The sequence below is a fragment of the Hyperolius riggenbachi genome, chromosome 2 (assembly GCF_040937935.1).
Source record: "Hyperolius riggenbachi isolate aHypRig1 chromosome 2, aHypRig1.pri, whole genome shotgun sequence".
NCBI classification, from domain to species: Eukaryota; Metazoa; Chordata; class Amphibia; order Anura; family Hyperoliidae; genus Hyperolius; species Hyperolius riggenbachi.
The window spans coordinates 398,983,932-399,004,420 of NC_090647.1; the positions used below are offsets into that span (position 1 = coordinate 398,983,932).

Below are 20,489 nucleotides of genomic sequence, written 5' to 3' on the forward strand. Positions count from 1 at the left end.
CACACACACACTCACACACACACACACACACACACTCACACACTCACACACACACTTTTGGGGAAGAAAAAGTGCATCTTATAGTATGTATGTATCTTATTTAGTATAACAAAAGTTTGCTTTCTTAAAACAGAAAGAATTTGTGATAATTCAGGTTGGAGTGAGCTTGAGATGTCTCCCAGTGCAACACTGCTGAATGTATGCAAATTTAGTATGTATGCTTTTCATTTTAAAGAGAATCTGTAACATCAAAATGTCCCCTGGGGGGTACTCACCTCGGGTGGGGGAAGCCTGAGGATCCTAATGAGGATTCCCACGCCGTCCTCCGTCCCTCGGGGTCTTGCTGCAGCCCTCCGTACAGCGGTGACGTCAATATTTACCTTCCCGGCTCCTGCGCAGGCACTCTGACGGCTGTCGGCTCCGAAGTAGGCGGAAATACCCGATCGCCGTCGGGTCTGCTCTACTGCGCAGGCGCAAGTCCCCGGCGCCTGCGCAGTAGAGCGGGCCCGACTGAGATCGGGTATTTCCATCTACTTCGGAGCCGAAAGCAGCCACAGCGCCCCCCGCTGGAGCCAGGGAAGGTAAATATTGAATTGACAGTCGGGTCTGTCGGCGGCTGTTCGGAGGGCTGAAGCGAGACCCCCGTGGGACAGAGGACGGCGTGGGAAGCCTCATTAGGATCCCGAGGCTTCCCCCACCCGAGGTGAATACCCCCCAGGGGATATTTTTGATGTTAGTGTCTCTTTAATGGAGTGCCCCTTTAATGACTATGACAACAGAGTAGTGTCCTCAAACTTTTTCTTCTTCTTAATTTTTTTTTAGGAGCTTGTGGTGTCCCTAAACAAATTGATTTTGCAGAGCCCAATCCAAAGGATGTTGAATCGGACATTTTTCTTCCTAATGCAACAGTGTCGTATGTTTGTAGACCTGGATATGTGCGTGTGCCAAGAAGTAAAAACATCATTACCTGCCTGGACAACTTCTTATGGTCTACTCCTGAACAATTCTGCCAGCGTGAGTACATTTATATCTACCTTGTTTAAAGGGTACCTGTTACGTAAAAAGTAAAAAAAAAATCTAAGTTTCTTACTTCGGTAGAGGGAATCCCCTGGATAATTCAAAGGCTTCCCCCATCCTCCTTGACTGTGCTGAACCGAGACCTTGACAAATATGTTCTTGTGATGGCACTCTCATTCATGCCCACAGATGAAAAAGCTGTGTACGCGTGGCTCAGTGCTACTGCGCAGGCCGTATTTGCGCCTGCACAGTGTGTCTGCACTTGCACACAGCGGTAGTGCGACCGTGAATAAAGGCGGGTCCTGCCGAGCAACAGTGGGGTGGATGATGATCGGAGGGGTGTGACAAACACCTTCCAATCCCGTTGTACTATGCCACAGTTGCAATACAGGTCTCATCTACTAGAGACTTCTGGAGAGGAATCCACATATGAGCGTAGTAACATTTTAAGATTGGTTGGTGTACCCATACATGATAAAATCTCGATTGTATGTGCAATTAGTAAACTAAAGTTATCGATTTTGCACTGGAAATCCAGGGTAATATGCTGCCACCACTCTCCGCATTTAAACTAAGGCAGACAGTGCGGATGGTAGCATATTCCATGTGCTCCTGACACAGCAAACATCCAGAGCCATCCTGCATATAAGAGACACCCGACTGTCATTGCTGCCAAGGGAAAAAATCAGTAACCCTTCGCACCCTCGCATGCAAATGTTCAAACAAATGCATTCACAGATTCACTCCTCCAGGCACCACTGTTATCCCTACAGCTAAGTTAAAAGCCGGGGTCTTAGTTCACAGAAGAATGCATTATTTTGCTTAGTCACCTACACTGTGCAGAAGTACCCAGGTAAAAGTAGGTGTCCTAACTCTGGCCCTGTAACATGCATAGTGCAAACATTCATTGCATCAAACCTATCAATAGATTAGAAGCACACATCCTGACGTCCTCTCCTGGGACAGGTAGCGCATCATACCAATCGCACCAGGGAGCTAACGTAATGTATCCATGCACATACACCAGCATAAGCTGTGTGCATGCTGACAAAAAACACAAACGGGAAGGAGGGAATGCACTGAATTAAAACCCTGGCCACAGGGGGTCAGTAACAAGAAAAAAACATATATCCAGGCATATCGCCTCTAGTTAGGACATTAAATAAGTTATTAAGGAAAGGGAGGTGCTGAAGGGGGTGTGGCCATAAAATTAGCAAAAATCAGTAACCCTTCACACACTCGCATGCAAATGTTCAAACAAATACATTCACAGAACTAAGACCCCGGCTTTTAACTTAGCTGTAGGGATAACCGTGGTGCCTGGATGAGTGAATCTGTGAATGCATTTGTTTGAACATTTGCATGCGAGTGTGAGAAAGGTTACTGATTTTTGCTAATTTTCTGGCCACACCCCCTTCAGCACCTCCCTTTCCTTAATAACTTCTTTAATGTCCTAACTAGAGGCTGTGTGCCTGGATATATGTGTTTTGTTTTGTTTTTTAATTGCTGCCAAGGGACTGCACCACAATAGAGCCCACTATATATCTGGGGGTACATTACAGATGATCCGGAACCTGCTCTCAGGGCTGTGGAGTCGGAGTTGGAGTCGAGGAGTCGGAGTCGGGGCAATTTTGGGCACCCGGAGTTGGAGTCGGAGTCGTTGATTTCATAAACTGAGGAGTCGGAGTCAGATGATTTTTGTACAAAATCCACAGCACTGTTAAGTATTAGACTAAGGAGTCGGAGTCGAGGAGTCGGGGCCATTTTGGGTCCCCGGAGTCGGAGTCGTGGTTTCATAAACTGAGGAGTCGGAAGATTTGTGTACCGACTCCACAGCCCTGCCTGCTCTCCATCTACAGCATCCCGGACACCAGAACAGAGGTAGGCTGCATCTCCCTTCTTCCTGCTCATCCTGGCCCGACCAGCTCAGCTGTCCACTGCCTGCACAGTGCTTAACCCTCCTGGCGGTTTGCTAAAAATCCGCCAGGGGGCAGCAAATCCGTTTTTTAAAAAAAAAATCTTTTTCATGTAGAGAGACAAGGTCTCGCTACATGATAGCCGCTCCGGCGATCGGAGATCAGGAGATCCCGTTCAAAGAACGGGATCTCTTGGAGGGCTTCCCCCGTCGCCATGGTGACGGGCGGGATGATGTCACTGACGTCATCGACGACGTGACGTCAAAGGGGACTCCGATCCACCCCACAGCGCTGCCTGGCACTGATTGGCCAGGCAGCGCACGGGGTCTGGGGGGGGGCGGCCGTGGCACGATGAAAAGCGGCGGATCGGCGGGTAGCGGCGGCGATCGCATTGCACACGCAGCTAGCAAAGTGCTAGCTGCGTGTAGCCAAAAAAAATCATGCGAATCGGCCCCGCGGGGCCTGAGTGGTGCCTTCTGGCGGCATAGCCCGAGCTCAGCTCGGGCTTGCCGCCAGGAAGGTTAGGGATACTTAAGTCAAATAAAAAAAAATTAGTTTTACTCACCTGGGGCTTCCCTCAGCCTCCAGCAGCTGTCCGGTGCCCTCGCAGCATCGCTTCGATCCTCCTGTCCCCGCCGGCGGCTGCTTCCGGTTTCGGCGACAGTCGCCGACAGGCTGGGAACGCGAGTGATTTTTCGCGTTCCCAGCCACAATAGGACCATCTATGCTGTTATTGCAGCCTTCCGCATAGGGGACAGGAGAATCGGAGCGAGGCTGCGAGGGCACCGGACAGCTGCAGGGTGCTGAGGGAAGCCCCAGGTGAGTAAAACTAATTTTTTTATTTGACTTAAGTATCCCTTTAAGGGTGTCCCACAACCTCAAATCGACTGGGCAAGGTCACAATTTAAAAAGAGCCTCCCGCCGGACAACCGTGCCAGACCCGCACTTCTGGTCGGCCCCAGCAACTAATCGAGGCCCAGGCTTCAGAATTTTTGAAAATTTGCACAGAGGGTAAACAAGCAAGCCCTATCACCACCAGACCTTCAATATCTCTTCCAGCTGCTCTGAAACCTTGCAACTCTATTTAATTACCCCCTCTTGCCATCAGCCTTACTCAGGGGACTCTCTTCCTCCAACCACAATCCTTTCTGCCTGTCAGCAACGCATATCAATAATGGACAGACACACTCCTCTGAAGCTCCTGCACCATCCCCAGTCCTGAACAGCGTCTACCTATTGCACATGGAGGATCCAGCAGCACCTAGCCCTAGCTATCCCAACAAGCTCAAATAAAGTGGCAAGACACTGCAACACCTGTGAGTTACCCGCCTGATCCTCTGGTTTTCCGCAATTTCCACAGCACTGTTTGGAGCCCTACCACAGGTAAACTAGTGATGGGAATTCCGGCTCTTCTCGGAGAATCGGCTCTTCTGAATCGGCTCCCATTAACCTCCCTGGCGGTAAGCCCGAGCTGAGCTCGGGCTATGCCGCGCAGGGGGAGATCTCAGCCCCTGGTGGGGCGATTTTTATTCTGTAAATTGCTGTGCGCGCAGCCAGCACTTTGCTAGCCGCGCGCACAGCTTGATCGCCGCCGCTCTGCGGCGATCGGCCGCACGCAGCGGCAAAAGAGGGCCCCCCCCCCGCCAGAGCGCTGCGCTGCCCGGACCAATGAGTTCCGGGCAGCGCTATGGGCTGGATCGGAGGTGTCTGACGTCAGGACGTCGGCTGACGTCCATGACGTCATCCCGATCGTCGCCATGGCGACAGGAGAAGCCAAACAGGGGAACGCGTTGTATACGCGTTCCCCTGTTTGCTATAGATGCCGGCGACGATCGCACTAGAGGGACACATGCGCCCTCTAGTGGTGTTTCATGTAGCTACCACTCTGGTAGCTTTACATGAAACAAAAAAAAAAAATTTTTAAAAAAAGTTTTTTTGCCAATTTGGCAAAAAAAATTAACCGCCAGGGAGGTTAAAGAGCTGGCTCTTACGGTTTTGAATCGGCTCTTCATTAAATATCACTAGACACCACTCAGAATCAGAGTAAAAGCCCCGCCCCGTCTCCATGACAACTCCAAACTGCTTCTCTGACTGGGGCAATCCCTCCTGCTACTGCTCTGCTCCGCCCCATACACTCCTACAAGCTGGAAGAGGAGGACTACATCTCCCAGCATGCCTCAGCGCCCTTTATTACAGACCAAAGCAGAGCTGTGTGGGGCGGCTGAGGCATCGGCTCTTTCAAAACCGAGAACCGTCTCTTGTCGTTCACAGCAAAGAGCCGGCTCGTTCGCGAACGACCCATCACTAAGGTAAACGTATCTTCCCCTACTTCCCCGTTGCACTACCTACTTCCTCAGCTGAACTTTAATCTTCACTGTCACAAAATTTTTACACCACACTAGACTTGCACTACAACCCAGTCGAGCTATCTAATTGAGACCTCGGCCTCAAACCAAGAATCAGGTCGCAATTTCCCTATTTTGTCACCATCTTGCATTATCATCTGCTGTGAACACCTTTCTAGACCTTGTTAACAAAACCACTGTCCCTCACCTTGCTATGCGACTATCCTAAATAACCAAAATTGACTCAGAGTGAAGGCGTGAAGTGACACTAACTTAAAGAGAATCTGTATTGTTAAAATCGCACAAAAGTAAACATACCAGTGCATTAGGGGACATCTCCTATTACCCGCTGTCACAATTTCGCTGCTCCCCGCCGCATTAAAAGTGGTTAAAAATAGTTTTAAAAAGTTTGTTTATAAACAAACAAAATGGCCACCAAAACAGGAAGTAGGTTGATGTACAGTATGTCCACACATAGAAAATACATCCATACACAAGCAGGCTGTATACACCCTTCCTTTTGAATCTCAAGAGATCATTGTGTGTTTCTTTCCCCCTGCATCTCTCATGCACCGAAGTTTCAGGCTGCTAGTCTCTTCCTGCAAACAGCTTTGCCCTTGTCTAATTCCTCAGTATGTGAAAGCCCACCCAGCTCAGAGGATGATTTATCCAGCTTGTAAAAGATAAGAGAGAAGAGAGAAGCTGCTCTAATCTAAATAATACACAGGCAGTGTGCATAGAGGGGTCTGGAAGGGGGAGTTCGTAGCAGAACCACAACACTGAAGAACTTGGCAGCCTTCCAGACACAGGCTGACAAGTCTGACAGGGGAAAGATACATTGATTTATTACAGAGACTGTGATAGCAGAAAGTGCTGCAGTAAGCCAGAACACATTAGAATAGCTTTTGGAACTTGTAGGATGATAAAAAACAGGATGCAATTTTTGTTACGGAGTCTCTTTAAAGAAAGGCTAGTGAGCTTCGTTCAATGAGCACCAGTTGACTTTATTGTCTTTTTACTTGCCAGAAAACCATTACATCTACAAGTGTTAATATAAAAGGGCTTTAGAGAATCTTTCTACAAAATGACATCCAGAGCCACTAAGCAAAACCAACCAACAACCTCGCAACTTAACTTTTTCAAACCACGTGATAATCTAACAGACAAACCTAACAAAGATGCAAATAAAACCAAAACCAAGAAGATGCTGACTCTCTAATAACAGAGACTTTACCTTGAAAGACATATCCAATCTATTAACAGAATTAAAGGACTCCTTAGGGAAAGAAATAAGGTCTGCTACCAACACCTTCTCAGCCCAATTTGACGATTGAGGGGAGAGAACCCATACATTAGAAACAAGGATGGACGACACTGCAGACCTTGTTAATGCTTTTCAAGAAAGGGTATCCGAACAAGACGACCGTATCTCTGCTACTGAAAGTAAACTTGAAGATCTGGACAACAGGGGGAGAAGAGAGAATCTCAGGCTTAAAGGCATTCCGCAGTTGGTTCAATACTTTAAAAACTATACAATATCCATCTTTAAAGCTCTTCTTCCTGAGTACCTTCTCTGTATAGACCGCATACACACGGCTCTGAGACCGCCAAGAAACAGCGAGATCCACAGAGACGTCATCCTTAAACTCCATTATTCAGAAACAAAATTTGAAATCCTACGGGTTGCTAGAGAGCTTGGAACAAGAGGAATAGGAGAACATAAAATACAAATATATCCAGACGTTTCTCCAATAATTTTAGCACGCAGAAGAGCTTTAAAGCCAGTAACGAGCATCCTTTACAAAAAAAGTGATCCAATACAAGTGGGGCTTTCCATTCATGTTATACTTTAAGCTAGGCCAGCAAAAGATTTAAATCCATTCCTTGCAAGAAGGGCTCCTAGCACTTAAAAAATACAATCTTCCTGAATCAGGGGAAGAAACACAAATGGACACTTCAAGCACCTCCAAGCGTTTACAAAGTGACTGGCAGACCTCTCCTAGAGACTCTGCCAAGAGATTACGCAATGCTTCTATTACCTCTTCAAGAATCCCGAAAGCCCAACGTGCTCTTGACATGTCACCACCTGATTGAATAATCTTACACCTACAAGCCTTATCCATTCGTAGTCAACACCTGTTATGTCTTCAGACACTGTTGACCCTTCCACCGATGGAGGAAACGTTACCCAGTAATGGAATCTAAGCGCCCACGGGTGTTCAGCAACAAACCCCAAGGGGAAAGCTGGATTTAGCTGCCTCGTGTTCACCAGGTCACTACTGGGATAGTCTCAGCTGGTGGTTGGGAGAACAGTGACACCCCTAGTAGTCCAATGAAGGTAAATCCGGTAAACAATCCGAGTCAGGGCAGGCGGCAGGCAAGAGCAGAGTCCAGTAACAATCCTAGTCAGGGCAGGCAAGAGCAGAATCCAGTAACAATCCGAGTCAGGGCAGGCAAGAGCAGAATCCAGTAACAATCCGAGTCAGGGCATGCGGCAGGCAAGAGCAGAATCCAGTAACAATCCGAGTCAGGGAATGCGGCAGGCAAGAGCAGAATCCAGTAACAATCCGAGTCAGGGAATGCGGCAGGCAAGAGCAGAATCCAGTAACAATCCGAGTCAGGGCAGGCGGCAGGCAAGAGCAGAATCCAGTAACAATCCGAGTCAGGGCAGGCGGCAGGCAAGAGCAGAGTCCAGTAACAATCCGAGTCAGGGCAGGCAGGAGAATCAGGATAGTCAAACAGGCCGGGTCACAACCGAAGATCAGACAGGAAAACAGGCTTTGTCAAGAGCGAACTGCTGAACACCAAACTAGCTGTCAGAACGAGCAGCACTGAATGCTGGGAAGGGACCGCCTTTTATAGGGGCAGAGGTACACTTGGGCGCGCGATCTCAAGCGCCGCGCATGCGTACAAATGTCCGCCATAGTCCCACACATGCGTACGTGTGACCTGACGCCATTCCGCATGAACGTACGCACGCCCCCGACCGTCATTGCAAAACCACGGCCTGCAAGAGACCGCCGGGCGCCAGTGCGGGACTGTAGCCACACACGGACGCCGCGGACGGAGCAGAGCCACGTGAGTATGACAACACCTTCTATAAAATAGAAAAGTTATTCCTCTACATTAAGGTTTACATTATTCTTGCTAGATGATCTTAAATTTCATATTTGGTTACTCTTATACAAGTAGATGTATAATGTCATTTAATTGTTCTGCATCATCCTAACTGGCAGGTAAATTTTTGTTCAACCTTTACGAGACATATTCCTATGGTGTTCATTGTTACTGTTCTCTCTCTCCAAGCTGTCTATTTGCCCCATGAGAAAAAAACATTTCTTCCAGATAGCACATTTGACAACCACCTAAAATTTTCTAGGGCACACAGCAAGCCCTACTATCTATTATTTGTTACTATTGACTATTATATTGTTTAACCATTTAATGGCAAGCATACGTATTAAAACGTCATGCTTTAGCCTATTAATGGCAACATGACGTTTTAATACGTCGCGCGTTCCCGCCGCCGCTCCGCACGTTTCCGTGCCGCTACCGCCGCCATTACCGTCGGGTTTCCGTGCTATGTGATTGGGGAAGAGGACCGAGCGGTCCTCTACCCAATCGCAGTGCCTGGAGTAAATGGACGTAACCGCGAACGGCGGCTACGTCCATTCACAAAAACAGGAAATTGTTACAAGTTAAATAAAGTGTAAAAAAAAAAAAAAAGTGATCACTTCCTATTACGGAGAGTGTTCACTAGCGCCATCTTGTATATTACACATACATGCACATACACAATATCAACATACACAGTATTAATAAATTAATACATTACATTTCCAACCCCCCCCCCCCCCCCCAAAAAAAAAAACCCTTGTAAAAAAAAAAATCAGCTTCAAATAAATAAATAGTTGCCTTAGGGACTCAGCTTTTTTCAATCTATATGGGAAAATTTATTTTACTTTATTACATAGGGGCTTGTAATTATGGCCAGAACAACAAAAAAAAATCCCAGAAAAATAACACCTATATTTCAAAATAATATATTTTCGCCATACATTGTGATAGGGACATAATTTAAACGGTTTAATAATCAGGACAACTGGGCAAATAAAATGAGTTGGTTTTATCCACTAGAGAATGTTTAATTTTAAAACTATAATGGCTGAAATCTGAGAAATAATGACTTTTTTCCATTATTTTTTTATTTTTCCCATTAAAACGCATTTAGAATAAAAAAAAATTCTTAGCAAAATGTACTACCCACAGAAAGCTTAATTGGTGGCGAAAAAAACGAGGTATAGATAACTTTATTACAACTTCTCACAAGAAAATGATTAGGGGATAAAAGGGAGGAGCACTGACAGGTGAAAATTGCTCTGGTCCGTTAGGGTAAAAACTCTTGGGGGTGAACTGGTTAACTATTGTTTTTTGTTTAGCACTGTTTCTCGGCACAAACATCTGTTTCTCAGGAATGTATATGCCAAACATCTCTGATTGATGACGTATATGGCACCTTCAAATTCAAAAGGTTCCCGCTTTCGGAGTATTTCCATGATATTCCCCCGACAGCACACTAAATATAAATGGTGGTATAACGAATCATTACCCCTATTAGATTAAATATGTGCAGAAGAATTATCGATTTATGCTCATGGTTTGAATTTCCCATTTAAGAGAAGATGTCTTTGGAGGGAAGCCTTAGATTATAAGGCTGATATTCTATTTGCTCAGGAGACACATTTCGCAGAAGGGAAAACTCCACTATGCCATCATCCCCAATTTACTAGACTATATCAAGCAAACTTCAAGAAAAAAAAGAGGAGTGCTCATAGCTTTTCACACCTCCTTAATGGTGGAAGTACATAGCTATATAAGAGACCCCCAGGGAAGATTTTTAGTCATTGTATGCACATTGAATGGTGAACCGTTCACCTTAGTTAACTTATATGCCCCAAATACTGGTCAGAATGGCTTTCTTAGATCCTTATTTTTGAAATTGAGGACAAAAGTTAAAGGCGCCTTCATTGTTGTAGGCGACTTTAACGCTACTATTAATCCTGGAATGGACACTTCCCACAATGGTTTAAAAAAAGGAACTTCCTTACATAAATTTCTTGCTGACGAGAACATGTACGATTCGTGGAGAATGTGATAACACATTTTATTCCTCTGTTCATAAGTTCTTTTCACTAATTGACATGTTTCTCACTGATAGGAACACCCTACAAAGAATTCCTGACTCAAAAATTAACTCAATTATATGGACCGATCACTCATCCATTATGCTTGAGGTTGCTTCAGGGAGACATAAGACTGACTGTCCTTTATGGAATCTTAACACTTCTCTATTATGTAATCCAGATAACGTTGCATATATCCAAGATAAGATATGCACATTTTACCAATTTAACTCTGGGCCTGAGGTTGGAGTGGAGTCCACCTGGAATTTATATGAGACTTTTTTTATACAACTTGGAGCTAGACATAAAAACAGAAAACAGTTCAGATAGATAGGATCCTAGGCCAGATAGAAAACCTAGAATCTCAGATCAAAACTAAATTTTCTAAATCATTAGAAAAAAAATCTCTTTAACTTAAAGAGACTCCGTAACAAAAATTGCATCCTGTTTTTTATCATCCTACAAGTTCCAAAAGCTATTCTAATGTGTTCTGGCTAACTGCAGCACTTTCTACTAACACAGTCTCTGTAATAAATCAATGTATCTTTCCCCTGTCAGACTTGTCGGCCTGTGTCTGGAAGGCTGCCAAGTTCTTCAGTGTTGTGGTTCTGCTATGAACTCCCCTTTATGCACACTGCCTGTGTGTTATTTAGGATTAGAGCAGCTTCTCTCTTCTCTCTCTTATCTTTTACAAGCTGGATAAATCGTCCTCTGAGCTGGCTGGGCTTTCACATACTGAGGAATTACAAACAAGGGCAAAGCTGTTTGCAGGAAGAAAAGAGCAGCCTGAAACTTCAGTGCATGGGGGGAAAGAAACACACAAATGATCTCTTGAGATTCAAAAGGAAGGCTGTATACAGCCTGCTTGTGTATGGATGTATTTTCTATGTGTGGACATACTGTACATCAACCTACTTCCTGTTTTGGTGGCCATTTTGTTTGTTTACAAACAAACTTTTTAAAACTGTTTTTAACCACTTTTAATGCGGCGAGGAGCGGCGAAATTGTGACAGAGGGTAATAGGAGATGTCCCCTAATGCACTGGTATGTTTACTTTTGAGCGATTTTAACAATACAGATTCTCTTTAAGGCATGACCTTAGACTACTTATCAGGGATGACTATGAATTCCAGCTTAAAAAAACTAAACTTAGATATTACTCTCAAAGTAATAAGGCTGGCTCCTTTCTAGCTAAACTTCTTATGCATAAACAAGCTAAAACCAGAATCCCCATATTAATCCATCCCTTCACTAAAGCCCCACTATACAAACACAATGAACTAGCGACCGCATTTAGTGATTATTATTGTGCACTCTATAATCTAAAAGGCGACCCCAATACTCTCCAACCCAGGGTTAATTAAACAATACCTAGCCCCCTTAAAGTTTCCTCAGATCTCTACTCAACAATAGAGCTTAATGCACCATTGACAATAGTAGAAATTCTCCTTACCATAAAGTCCCTAAAATCTGGTAAATCCTCAGGACCTGAAGGTCTCTCTAATAAGTTTTACACCAAATTTAGCCACACTCTTGCCCCAAAACTGTTGGAACTTTATTCTAAAATAATTGACATAGGTAGTATGCCCAAACAATATGTGCAAGCAGTTATATCAGTAATCCCAAAACCTGGCAAATCTATGGACTCCCCAACCAACTTCAGGCCCATATTATTACTAAATTCGGACACTAAAATATACGCTAAACTAATAGCAAACAGATTGTTAAACATTTAACCTCAACTGGTTGATTGGGATCAGGTTGACTTCACTAAGGGTCACCGGGCCTCAAGTGGCACCCGTAGAATTCTGAATCTATTAAAATTTTCTGAGCTCTACCGGAGGCCTTCTCTGTTTCTGACTTTGGATGCTGAGAAAGCCTTCGACAGAGTTCATTGGGGGTTCTTGAGAGAGGTCTTAAATAAATTTGGATTAGTAAGATCAATTCACTCTGATATTATGGCCCTATACTCACTTCCTTAAGCCACAGTGAATGTAGCAGGTTTTTCACTCAAAAAAATTGTATATCTCCAATGGCACTCGCCAGGGGTTCCCCCTATCCCCTCTTATCTTTGTTCTTACTATAGAAACATTAGCCGAACACATAAGAGCGAACAAAAGCATCCTAGGTATTAAGATAAATGGAATATCCCACAAGATTGGACTTTTTGCAGACCTACTCTTGTCAATAACAAACCCAATTGCTTCACTTCAGCATGCTATATACTCTTTGGCCAAATACTCGGAAGTATCAAAGTACAAAGTGAATTAATCTAAATCATTGATGTTAGACATAAATATTCCTGCTGACATAAAAAACAAATCTCTGCAAAATTTCCTTTTAACTGGGCAAAAACCTATATCCCTTACCTACAGTAGGTATCAGTGTCCCAAACACCTCGAATAAGATATATGAAGTTAATTTTGTACCATTGCTTAATTTTCATACTACCAAAGTTAACACAATTGCCAAATCCTGGTTCGGCAAAATAGCTGTCTTCCAGATGGAGGTCCTTCCAAAAATACTTTAACTATTTAGAACAATACATATTACTTTACCAAACAAATTCTTCTTACAGATTCAATGGGTGGTAACTATGTTTGGGGAAAGAAAAAACACAGAGTATCCTATACTAACATGACTATCCTTAAAAAACAAGGTAGAGTAGGTTTCCCCTGCCTGAGATCATATTACTATGCCTGTTTACTAGAGATATCTAAGGACTGGTGGAAAATGAATAGTCCAAAAAAATGGGCACATGTAGAAAACTCAAGTCCCACCTGTCTACAAGATTACACTAAACTTACTAGACAACAGGAATATTAAATCCATGTATCCAACAATTTTGATTCCCTCCAGAGACATCTTCAAATGTATCCGCATTAAGCACTTATTTACAAATACTATACTGAACATCCCGGTCACCTCAAAACATATAATTTCCCAGATGCACTCTCAGAAAGATCTAAAACGAGGGATCTCATTATGGTATAAGGAGCTGTTGGGGGCTGGCCACAAGCGTCTACATAAATATATAACCACATGGGCAGATGACCTTAAATCCCCACTGGAACATTGTCATATTATTTAATCCTCAAAGTCGATTCATTATACGTCGTCCTGCATGAATCATAGGGAAACATTTCATAAAATTCTCTTAAAATGGTATCTCACTCCCCGTTGCATAGTGCAATTCTCAACCAACAAATCTCCACTATGCTGGCGTAATTGTACCAAAATATACACCCTCATTAATATCTTATGGGAATGCCCAATAATCAATACCTTTTGGACATCCATTTCCCAAATAAAAGGAAAACTAATGAAGCAACACTGTGTGGTCACCCCCAAGCTTGCTCTACTTCATGTTGGGATCACAGATATCTCTCTCCCCTTTTCATTTTATTGTTTCTCAGATCCTCTGTGTAGCAAGAAGTTTACTGTTGTCAAATTGGGTTCAATGGAATCTCCAAATCTATCCTCCTTGAAACATACAGTTGATTTTAATCTCCAGATGGAAAAGTCACTCAGGAGTCAAGGCAAAAGCTCAGTTAATCTGTAAAAAAAAAATGTGCGCACCATTTGAGTCACAAATGCAAATTCCATTGCAAATAGCAAAAATGACCTTTTTTTTAATCAACTTTTTTTTCACCTCCTCCCTGGCGCTTGCCAGCAATCACTGATAGTTTTAAGTACAGAACCTTTCACTTAGGTGTGAAAAGTCACAAGCATTCCTGGAAAGTTTATATAGCCCATCCATCAGATGAAGTCAGATATGAGCTTGACAGATCCAATTTAAAGGATAGAGTTGAGCCGCATGGCACTGATCTCAGCAGGAGTCTGACACTTAGTTCCTTCTGTCCTGACTTCAAAGGGACACAGGATTGATCCTCATCAATCCAGCTGGAGACTCACAAGAGTTCAACCAACCTCCAAAACTATATTTAATAGTAGGCACAGTTTTTCAATATTTCTGGTGTTGCAAAGCTACCAGGTCCTTCAAATTCATAGAGTGTGTTGGACTTTACGTGGCACTAGTTCTGAGAGGTTTCGGGACCAATCGGACTTCCAGAACTGGAATAAGACCAGTTCCAAGTACTACTTTAAGGCTTCTTGCACACAGGGACGTTACAGGCGCACGTTAGTGCAGCCTGTAACCCTCCCCCAACGCACAGCAACGTAACACAAGTGGGCTGTTCACACTGCCCACGTTGCGTTACATTGTAACGCAGCAAAGTGCTGCATGCTGTGCGTTCTAGGCGGCTAAGCCGCGTTAGACTGTTTGCACATGCTCAGTCATGTTGGGGAGGAGGGGAGAGCAGCCGGGCACATGGCTAATTAATATTCACTGCACTCAGTGATGTGCAGTGTTTACTTCCTGGAGCGGCCGCTCCATGCGGCGATTGGCCGGGCGGGACCACGTGATGCCGCATGCGTCCAAGAGTACGCATCACGGACGCCAGAGTGAGCTGCACAACGCGGCTCACTCCGACGTCCACACCAGAGAGCACCAGGCGTTGCGTTAAGGGCACGTTATGTGCCCTATAACGTCCCCTAAACGCAACGTCCTGGTGTGACACTAGCCTAATACTAGAAGGTTTAAATCTGTCGTATTTCATATCACATGATACATAACATTATGCTGATTGTGAATATGCATTCTGTTGCTATGACCTATGGGCACAGAGAGACGGGGCAACACAGGAATTTGCCAAAATCTCTCTCTGTCCAAGGGGGCACTGCCCCTATTCAAATTTCACAAGGCTGGACTTGTACATGCCATAACCCCTCCCAACTACAGTGAGGATTAAAAACACGACACTGAGCCCAATTGGGTCAATATCCTAAATCTGCTGTCGAATTAACATCAATCGACAGCCAACTGGACACTGGCAAAATCACTTGGATTATTTCCCACAAAGGCCTCTGGCCGCATGGCAATTGGCCATCTTGGACTTTCTCTAAAGACTTTCGATTGCCGGCTGGTCTACCAATAACGATATTTGAACTGTATTTTAAGACATTCTGTTTCTTTTTCACATTGGTGGGCAGTGGTGGGGATAGCACAACCCAAAACCAGGCATAGCCAGCTTTTGGGAAATCAGAGTGGAAAGATCTGACAAACTCAGCCTTTGCAACCAGAACGATAAGACAGTGGTCACTGTGTATCCTGCCTTGCGTAACCGGAGTTCGGGGCGCAAAACTGTACACAGTGATAGCGAATAGATTGGTCTACATTTCCTAACTTTTTCTTTGGTATATCCTATTCTTTCTTGTACTGTTCTCATCTGAATGTCTGATTCAGTTCAGGATCACCAAAATTGGGCAGTCCCTAACTTGCAAGCCCTCTGCAAATCGCACGGCATTGCCACTTACGGCAGAAACAAGCCTGAGCTGGTGGCATTTCCTCAGAGATGGAGTCCTTGTCGCCACCTTGCTTAATGCCTCCCTACACTGCAGTCCTGATACACCCGTCGTGGTTGCTAAACCTGACCGGCCAGGATCTGCGCATATTCTTGGAGTCCTGAAATAGAGAACTTCAGCATCAGCAGGAGGCAGAGATGCTCCAGCATGAGGCAGAGATGCTCCAGCTAGAGGCAGAGCACCGAGAGCTTCTGCACCAGTTCAAGCTCGAGGACAAAGAGCTACAGCTCCTACATGAATTAGAGTTGGCCCGGCTAACCCAATCGAATCTGCACGCTTCACTATTTGCTTTGGTGGAGAGATGCGAACCTCTATACCCGTGACCCCCACAGCGAAACTTCCTGTCATGCAAGAGGGCACGGAACGAGAATATCCTGTACACACACCTCTAAGAGGGTGTGGCATCAGGTTCCAGTACCTGACAGCCAGAGAACCCTGGTGCAAGACAGTCACAGAACACTGTCCCAGGACTGGGAAGGAGCCTACTTCATTTACCCCTCCTGGTCCGGTGAGCTTTGCGCCACAGAGAGCTGCTGCTGTTGCTGCTTCCCTGTCAGACACACCTACCGTTCGCATGTGTAAACTGTGTGACAAGACCGGCCACATACAGTTCTTCTGTCCCTAGCCCAAAGATGGCGAGCAACCCTGATCTGTCAACTGCATCATCCTCTGCACTGCCTGTCAGCATGTCAGAGATGCTCTACGGTTTCAGAAATCTTCAGAGTGCTCTAGTGAACAGTGAAGGACCAGATCATCTTTTGCTCCAGTGATCCGGAAGCAGATGTCCCCTTGGTCTGTTCCAACCCTGCCACAGAGAATTATATTTTCCAACAAAAGCTCCTTGCCCTGACTGAAGTTAGGAACAACCACCATGACCCTGTTGTCCAAGGTCCCCGAGAAGGCCGCATGGGGGGGTGGGTTTTCAAGAGCAAGCTGTTGCTGAGATTCCCTCTTCTTCTACTGTGCTTGGCACTGATTTACGCACACTTGTGTGCCCTTCAGAATTCCCTGCTGACATGTAGGGGATCCCAGCAGGACTCCCTGACAACCAGTACTGTACCAACCTTTGGGGAAACAGAGAGCTGTCAATCCCTTATCTGCTATTCCTACTGTACCTAACACAGCTAGGTGGTGGTACTATCTGATTTATATGTACCAGCAACTGACTGTCCTTTATCTATTGCTGCACTTGTTTTTGCTAATGAACATGCATGAGTAAGTGATCAGTGTGCTATTATTGCTGTACATTCTTTGGCCATTACATGCCCTATGGCCAGGCGCATGAATTCAGAGCTGACAGAAGGGATCTCCTCTGGCCATTTTGACCTTCAGGTGGATGACAATCATGCTAAAGATGACGTCATGTGATGCAAATATTTGTGTTAGTGATGTGCATGATTGTGAGACTAAACTGGCTGATGCTTTCAGTGTCACCAGTAGTCTGGACTCAGGACTATCTGGGCAGGCCACTGTCCCCCTGATACCTTTGACCCCCAGACCAATGTCAATATTGACGTAATTTCCCCAAAATGTGATGTTTATTGTGGTGTACCTGTGCAGACAGACACACACCGTACTGTTGGTAATTTGAGCTCAGAGCATACAGGCATTCCTGTTAGCTCTGACCCCAGAGAGTTTGATCTGCAGCAGCTGACCTCAGATGTCACTAGGCAGCTGACTGAGATTTGTAGTCCCATTATGTATACAAAAATGACTCCCACTCCAGTCAAAACGTAGGTGCAAACAGTTTGTATTCAAATAACAATAAATAGCAACACAGCTTTACATATCAAAAGAGATCGCAGATAATAACCTGCTTATCAGACATCACAGATAGTGACCGTTACATCAGTTCATCACAAGGAGTCAATTGGAGTAGACCTATATATGCATTGATTACACAGCAAACAAAGCAATGAGCCATACAGATAAAGTGTCAACACAAGTAACAATACAAAGACTCCATTGTGAGATAAGTAAACCTTGACAGTGGGCAGATCCCCTATCGCACCTCTCCTGAGGTGCCAGCAGAAGTAAAGAGGAAGTTTGAGGAGATGTTACAGAAAGCTGTCCTCCGCAAATCCTCTAGCCCACAGACCACTGGGTTCTGTGAGGACTATAGGAGGCCGGACGACATCACCATAACTGATGCCTATCCCATGTCTCCCCTCGGTAATCTGTTGGATTGGCTGACATCCTCCAACTATCGAACGATCATGGATTGGAGTCACGGATACTTGCAGATTCCAATCGTGTCTGAGGCGCGCCTGTAATCCACATTTATCATGCCATTTGACCTCGATGCCTCGAGGCAGATGTCTTTTGGTGTGATGAATGCCCCAGCCACCTTTAAACAGGCGTGGAACGACCTGTTGGGAGGCAAGCACAGTTGAACAGTCACGTACCCGGATGACATCACTGTGTTCTGCCCGACATGCCCAGTACCAAAGAGTGTTTTATTTCCTCTCATCCTACAACTAAAACAGGAGGTTTGGCCCTTTCTTCCGTAATTCACTTCCCATACAAATAACTCAGACCATATGTGAAATGGAAGAGGCCGAGAGCCCAATATACTGTAAGCAAGTCTTAAAACAAATGAGAAACAAGTGTGAGATAAGTATACTCACAAACGTGGGTTACCACTTAGGCAACCACTGTTTTAGCAGGTGAGAAGATTAGACCTGTTCTCACTCAGAAATAAGATGTTGCTCTATAGATAGGAAAGAAGGGGGTCGATCACCCCTCCACCAAGGGTGGACACTGTAACGTAGAGATTGAACAGAGGCGCCAGCAGAGTAAAAATGGACAAAAGTCTTAAAAATAGCTGGGATGTAGTGGTGGACTTACCTCCGAAAAGCAGACACAAAAGACTGCCTGAATTTATACAAACACATTTATTAAAGGTATCCCAAAGGATGCAACACATTTTGCAGGCACAGCCCGCTTCATCAGGCAATTAAGTGGGGACAAAAGCTGTGGACAAGAGACAACACATATTGCTATAGCGAATTCTGAACATAAATTTATTTTATACAGAGTGTATGTGGTTATATATACAGTGGTGTAAAAAACTATTTGCCCCCTTCCTGATTTCTTATTCTTTTGCATGTTTGTCACGTTTAAATGTTTCTGCTCATCAAAAACGGTTAACTATTAGTCAAAGATAACATAATTGAACACAAAATGCAGTTTTAAATGATAGTTTTTATTATTTAGTGAGAAAAAAACCTCAAAACCTACATGGAGCTGTGTGAAAAAGAAATTGCCCCCTGAACCTAATAACTGGTTGGGCCACCCTTAGCAGCAATAACTGCAATCAAGCGTTTGCGATAACTTGCAACAAGTCTTTTACAGCGCTCTGGAGGAATTTTGGCCCATTCATCTTTGTTGTAATTCAGCTTTATTTGAGGGTTTTCTAGCATGAACCGCCTTTTTAAGGTCATGGCACAACATCTCAATAGGATTCAGGTCAGGACTTTGACTAGGCCACTCCAAAGTCTTCATTTTGTTTTTCTTCAGCCATTCAGAGGTGGATTTGCTGGTGTGTTTTGGGTCATTGTCCTGCTGCAGCACCCAAGATCGCTTCAGCTTGAGTTGACAAACAGATGGCCGGACATTCTCCTTCAGGATTTTTTGGTAGACAGTAGAATTCATGATTCCATCTATCACAGCGAGCCTTCCAGGTCCTGAAGCAGCAAAACAACCCCAGACCATCACACTACCACCACCATATTTTACTGTTGGTATGATGTTCTTTTGCTGAAATGCTGTGTTACTTCTACACCAGATGTAACGGGACACGCACCTTCCAAAAAGTTCAAGTTTTGTCTCGTCGGTCCACAAGGTATTTTCCCAAAATTCTTGGCAATCATTGAGATGTTTTTTAGCAAAATTGAGATGAGCCTTAAAGCGGACCCAATCCAAACATTTTTTTAATTAAAAATATTTAGTTGCACCACTCTGACACATACAAAGATAAATAAACACTCCTTCAAGCCTATGATCATTTCAGTGCATGCTTTTCACCCTTCTCTTTTCATAGCTAGGGTTATACTGGGGGCAGCCATTAGCAATTCCTCCATTGCCGGACACCATCTACTCCACCAGTTTGCCGGAAAAATCCCGGCAATTTGAAAGGAAGGGAGGGGTTCCTCCAATAAATGTAAAATATTTTATATTTGTCATCATGCAGCTGAAAAAAGGCTGCTATTTATTATTATAATTTAGAAAATAGATTTTATTTCTGAAATCTTGTATTTTTAATTTGGGTCCACTTTAATGTTCTTTTTGCTTAAAAGTGGTTTGCGCCTTGGATATCGTCCATGCAGGCCGTTTTTGCCCAGTCTCTTTCTTATGGTGGAGTCATGAACACTGACCTTAATTGAGGCAAGTGAGGCCTGCAGTTCTTTAGATGTTGTCCTGGGGTCTTTTGTGGCCTCTCGGATGAGTTTTCTCTGCGCTGTTGGTGTAATATTGGTCGGCCGCCCACTCCTGGGAAGGTTCATCACTGTTCCATGTTTTTGCCATTTGTGGATAATGGCTCTCACTGTGGTTCGCTGGAGTCCCAAAGCTTTAGAAACGGCTTTATAACCTTTACCAGACTG

At 44.5% G+C, this 20,489-nt stretch overlaps 1 protein-coding gene across 2 annotated transcripts in view; it reads left to right on the top strand.

Annotated features, from left to right (window-relative positions):
* The window catches only part of LOC137546849 (C4b-binding protein alpha chain-like), an 865,201-nt gene that overhangs the window by 198,446 nt on the left and 646,266 nt on the right, over nt 1–20,489 (top strand). For both annotated transcript variants that reach the window (XM_068269787.1, XM_068269786.1), the window contains exon 4: nt 823–1,014. In XM_068269787.1, the coding sequence (XP_068125888.1) occupies nt 823–1,014 (192 nt within the window). The remainder of the gene's footprint in view (nt 1–822; nt 1,015–20,489) is intronic.